General features: G+C 39.5%; 1 protein-coding gene across 1 annotated transcript; it reads left to right on the top strand.

Moving 5' to 3' along the window:
- The first annotated feature begins 2873 nt into the window (after positions 1 to 2873).
- LOC132048851 (uncharacterized) lies at positions 2874 to 3335 on the top strand. Its single transcript, XM_059439536.1, has one exon. The coding sequence runs from the start codon at positions 2874 to 2876 to the stop codon at positions 3333 to 3335; it is 462 nt and encodes a 153-aa protein (XP_059295519.1).
- Positions 3336 to 6184: the final 2849 nt, after the last annotated feature.

Genomic DNA, 6184 nt, shown 5'->3' on the forward strand with positions numbered 1-6184 from the left:
ATTGATCGATCCGAGTTCAAATTTATCTTATGTGACCCCTTATTTTGCTCTTGATATGGGTGTGAAACCCAAACCTTCGTTGGAACCCTTTGGCTGTTGATACGCCTTCTAGTGTTCCTGTTATATCTTGTAGAGTGTATAGAAATTGTATTGTTGTGATTAGAGGCCGTGAGACCGTGGCTGATTTGTATGAATTTGAGATGGTGGATTTTGATATAATTATGGGGATGGACTGGTTTTCTACATGTTATGCTAATATGGATTGTCGCTATAAGTTAGTTTGTTTCGCCTTTCCCGATGAGCCTGTTATTGTGTGGGAGGGTGAAATTGCTAAGCCAAGGGGTAAATTTATTTCCTATCTTAAGGCTCATAAGATGATTACTAAGGGGTGTATTTACCATTTGGTTTCTGTTAATGATACAAAAGCCGTAGTACCCGAATTCGCATATTTTCCCATAGTTAGTGATTATCCCGAAGTGTTTCTTGACGATCTTCCTGGTATTGCTCCTGATAGATTTATTGATTTTGGGATTGATATTATTCCTGACACCCAACCTATTTCTACTCCACCTTATCGTATGGCTCTAGGGGAGCTAAGGGAATTAAAGGATCAGTTAAAGGACTTATTGGATAAGGGTTTCATCCGACCAAGTTCCTTACCTTGGGGTGCTCCAGTATTGTTTGTTAGAAAGAAAAATGTTTCCCTTAGAATGTGTTTTGATTACCGTCAGCTTAATAAAGTGACCATTAAGAATAAGTATCCTTTGCCCAGGATAGATGATTTGTTTGACCAACTTCAGGGTGCTAAGTTCTTTTCAAAGGTTGACCTGAGGTCTGGGTATCACCAATTGAAGATAAAGGAGAAGGATATCCCAAAAACTGCTTTCTGTACTCGTTATGGGTACTTTGAGTTTCTAGTGATATCCCTTGGGTTGACTATGCGCCTGCTGCATTCACGGGTTTGATGAATCGTATGTTTAAGCCTTATCTAGACCACTTCATTATTGTGTTTATTGATTATATTTTGGTGTATTCTAAAAGTCGTGAGGATCATGCTAATCATTTGAGAATAACTTTTACAAAACTTGAGGAGAACAAGCTTTATGCGAAACTCTTAAAGTGTGAATTCTGGCTTGAGTCTGTGGCTTTCTTGGGTCATGTGGTGATTGGTGACGGTATTAAAGTAGATCCTCAAAAAATTTCAGCGGTTAAGGATTGCCCTAGACCAACTAGTCTTACTGATATTTGTAGTTTTTTGGGGTTGGCAAATTATTACAGAAAGTTCGTGGAAGGTTTTTCGTCTATAGCCTCTCCATTGACTAAATTGACACAGAAGACTGCTAAGTTTCAGTGGTCCGAAGCTTGTGAAAAGAGTTTCTAAGAGCTTAAGACAAGGTTTACTTTGGCTCCTATCTTGACTTTATCTTCTGGGTCTGGTGGATATGTGGTGTACTATGATGCTTCGAGAATTGGTTTGGGTTGTGTATTGATGCAGAACGGTAAGGTGATTGCCTATGTTTCGCGATAGTTGAAAAAGCATGAGAAGAATTATCCGACTCATGACTTGGAGTTGGTTTCTGTGTTATTTGCCTTGAAAATTTGGCATCACTATTCGTATGGTGAGCATTGCGATGTTTTTACTGACCATAAAAGCTTGCAATACATCTTTAAGCAAGAGAGTTGAATCTCAGACAAAGGAGGTAGTTGGAGTTGTTAAAAGATTATGACTTGAATATTTTGTATCATCCTAGTAAGGCTAATGTGGTTGCTGATGCTTTGAGTAGAAAATCTATGGGCACGTTGGCTTATTTGCATGTTCATGACATGCCCATGGGGAGGGAAATTCAAAGACTTGTTAGTCTTGGGGTCAGACTTGATGAAACTGAAGATGGAGAGTTAGTGGGAATCACGCCATCATGGTATGACATTGTGGAAAGGATTAAATCCAAGCAATATGATGATGAACCTTTTGGCAAAGCTGAGAGATGGAGTGGAAAGGGGTGAGTACACTTCATTTACTGTTGGGACTGTCGATAGAGTTCTGCGGTTGCAAGGACGATTGTGTGTTCCTAATGTTGATGGTCTTCGACAAGAATTAATGATGGAAGCTCATAGTTTCAAGTATTCAGTTCATCCGGGATCCACCAAAATGTATAAGGACTTGAAGCAGCACTATTTGTGGAGAAACATGAAGGTCGATAGGTGAAGGCTGAATATCAAAGACCTGGTGGTCTGGCTCAGAATATCGAGATTCTGCAGTGGAAGTGGGAGGTGATCAATATGGATTTCGTTGTGGGTTTACCCCGCACAAAGGCCAAATTTGATTCGATTTGGGTGATCGTGGATAGACTCAAAAAGTCGGCCATTTTCTCCCAGTGAAGACGTCATATACCACAGAGGAGTACGCCAAGTTATATCTAAAAGAGATAGTTAGATTGCATGGTGTTCTGACATTGATTATATCTGACAGAGGTACGCAATTAACTGCTAACTTTTGGAAATCCTTTCAAGAAGGTTTGGGTACTAGGGTGAATTTGAGTACCGCTGTTCATCCTCAAACTGACGGGCAAGCAGAGAGGACTATTCAGACTTTGGAGGATATGTTGCGTGCTTGTGCAATTTATTTTGGAGGAAGTTGGAATGAACGCCTACCTCTGGTGGAATTCGCTTACTATAATAGTTATCAGGCGAGTATTCAGATAGCTCCTTATGAGGATCTTTATGGGAGGCGTTGCAGGTCTCCAATTGGGTGGTTTGAACCCACCGAAGTAGGATTATTGGGTCCTCATTCAGTTCATGAGGCGATTGAAAAGGTAAATCTTTTTGTGCAATGATTGAAGACCGCTCAGAGTAGACAAAAGTCTTATACGGACATGAGGCGTAGAGAATTGAAATTTGCTGTTGGTGATAAGGTTTTCTTGAAAGTGTCACCTATGAAGGGGGTAATGGGTTTTGGCAGAAAGGGCAAGCTTATTCCTCGCTATATTGGTCCTTATGAGATTACTAGAAGAGTTGGGAAGGTAGCTTGTGAGTTGAGATTACCGGCTGAGATATACATGGTTGATCCGGTGTTTCACATTTCGATGTTGAGGTTGTATAAACCTGATCCTTCTCATGTATTAAACTATGAAGAGGTTGATATTGATGAATCCTTGGCTTATGAAGAAGAACCAGTTCGGATTCTGGATCGCCAAGTGAGAAGGTTGAGAACAAAGGATGTTGCGTTAGTTAAAGTGCTGTGGCGAAACCATAATACTAAGGAAGCTACTTGGGAAGCGGAAGAGGACATGAATAAGAGATATCCTCACTTTTTTCCTATTTTAGGTATGAGTTAAGTTTTGAGCTATTCGTTCGCAAGGTGATTGCGTGGTTAAAATTCGTGGTAGTTAGTGACCTTCCTAGAATACGATTCTTATTCGAGGACGAATGATCTAAAAGGAGGGATAATGTAACACCCCGTAAACTTGAAATAGGTGTGAATGTGTAAACATCTAGTGTTAAGATGATATTTTATCTATATGAATCCATTCGGGATGAATTCGGGTGGAAGGTAGTTGTTTTGAAGTCAGACCAACTCGTGAAGTTCTTAAGGGCTCTTAAACTCGCCTAAGTTTCAGTAGGTCTATCTTCTGGGCCATTTTCGTATAAACGTATTGAGAATTTAGAAAAACCTCCTTGATGAAAGTTGTAGATCTTTGAAATATCTTTCTAACAGTAGGGTTCCTAGCTCGAGCAAAGTTACGTAAAAAAGTTATGAACATTTTACTAAAGCCTGTCTTTGCTGGAAATTTGGTCCACGTTACGGTGAGGCGCTACGGACCGTAACACCCACCGTAACATGAATTATTTTTCTCCAAACATTCTGGAAATTTTGGTCATGTTACGGTGAGGTGTTGCAGTCTGTAACACGTGTTACGGTCTGTAACACGTGTTACGGTCTGTAACACCTTACCGTAACGTCAATTTTTTTCACTAGAAAATTATAAATAGTTCAATTGTTCTATTCACTCCTCCACTTTCTGAAAAACCCTAACAACGAATACCATTCCTCCAAGTCTTCAACTCAAAGGTAGGAACATCTTTATCTTTGTTAATCCATCCTAGCATCAAACCCATGATTCTTAACATAATTTTTGTAAGTGACTCAAGCTAGGGTTTTGGGTTTTGGGTGTTCTTCGCTAAGAAGGTGAATTGTCAAGATACGTAAAGAATAATTAAGGTATGTCTCTCTTTTGAAAGCTAGTTTTGGATGTATGTCTCCTTTTGAAACTAATCTTCGAATTATAAATTTCACTCAAGGGCAATTTATTGAATAAAAAGGCGAACTTATCATGATTTGAAACTCTATTTCCTGATTTCATTGTGGTTAATGCGCGTGAGGGGACAAGCCCACATTAAACGTAGTTCGGATCATGCTCTACGTACGTATATAAGTTTATAAATGTTTTTCCTTTATAAGAGATGATCAACAATGATGGCTAAGGGTTGGTAATGATGTTTTCATGTTGAATTATGATATTGAAATCTTGGTTAAAGGAGTGTAAATGTTTTCATGACATTCTTTGTAATGATTTATCTTTAAGATATGGCATAATGAACCATAATGACCATTGATGATGTGACAACCTTGAAACGAATAAAGAATTGGCTTCTATGTTATGAAAGTTGTTGTTGTGTTGGCCTAGCTACTCGGGAGGAAGGGTAGTCACCATGGATCCTAGTGTGGTAATTCCTAGCCATTCGGGAGGAAGAGTGGCCACTGTCGGGTTCGCCACCCGTTGTACGATTTTGTCACGACCCAACCAGAGGGTCATGACGGGTACCCAGTGCTAACTCACCCGACACCTCTTCTCATACATTCACATTTACATCTGGGTGAGCCACATAGCTAAATCATAATTTCTATCCATCATTCATACTCATCCCATTGGGCGACAATACATTTATATAACCATCAACAACTATGCCCATATCAATCTACATAAGCCGACGAGGCTAACAAAATGATATACAAATTGTGAGCCGACAAGGCTAAATACACCTACCTATATACACATGTCTACGAGCCTCTAAGGAGAGTATGTCACATCATATAGGTAGGACAGGACCCCGCCATGCCCATAAGTATGTACACAAAAGAATAGATACCAAAAGTTGTAGCTCCGAACGAAATGGAGCACCTCTACGTAGTCCCTGAGTAATAAAGCTATGGATCAAACCTGTCTCCCTGGCCACCTGGGGGCATGACACAGCGTCCACAAACAAAAGAATGTCAGTACGAAGAATGTACTGAGTATGTAAGGCATAATCAACATCATTATAGAAGCATAATAGACAACATAAGAAATAGCATAAGATGGGAGGTAGCAGAACCATCGTTATAAACACTTACTTGGTTTTCATAGGGACCTTCAACCTCTCAATACTTTAAACAACATGGAAAGACCATAAAAATTACCTTAGATGGTGTAGGAATGGACTTTGGGTGGAAACACTTCACTTGAACCAAAACCCTAGTTCACCTCCAATGGAATTTCTTGTCTTGGATGAGCCTTAATGAGTTTCTTACACTTGATTCTCTTGGTCTGATGAAGTTGATCATTAATTTCCCTTGAATTCTTGTGGAAAAAGTATGGAGAAATATTCTAGAGAGTTCTTGAGAGAAGGGGAGTGAAGATGAAATGAAATGAAATGAACTTGGTCCCCTTTTTAATAACTCCCAATCTGTCCCGAATCAGTTCTACGGACTAACATACGGTCCGTATAATTTATATGGACCGTATGTCTGACCGTAGATTTGGTCCAGAGAGGCTACCATTCTGGGCTGAATATACGGTCTAACATACGGCCAGTATATTTTATACGGCCAGTATGTTGGGTCGTATAATGCCCAGCTTTTCCGAACTCGTTCTCGTCGACTCGTTTGATCTCCAATCCTTATGGAACCTTCTTAACACTTGTTTAGCACCTCATTAACAATCTAAGGGACGTTATAAATCTTCTCCAAAATATCATTAAGTCATCATTAATTTCGATTCTCGTAAATCTCTTCCGATACATAACGTATACCTTGCTTTTCTTGGCAACCTTTCTTCTCTTACCTCAAATGTCTTTGAAATCTCCATTAGGATCATCAAATGATATTTATTACTTATTGAAACATCGCATACTTTGTGCCCTTCGT

Source organism: Lycium ferocissimum, chromosome 3 (assembly GCF_029784015.1).
Source record: "Lycium ferocissimum isolate CSIRO_LF1 chromosome 3, AGI_CSIRO_Lferr_CH_V1, whole genome shotgun sequence".
Taxonomy (NCBI): Eukaryota; Viridiplantae; Streptophyta; class Magnoliopsida; order Solanales; family Solanaceae; genus Lycium; species Lycium ferocissimum.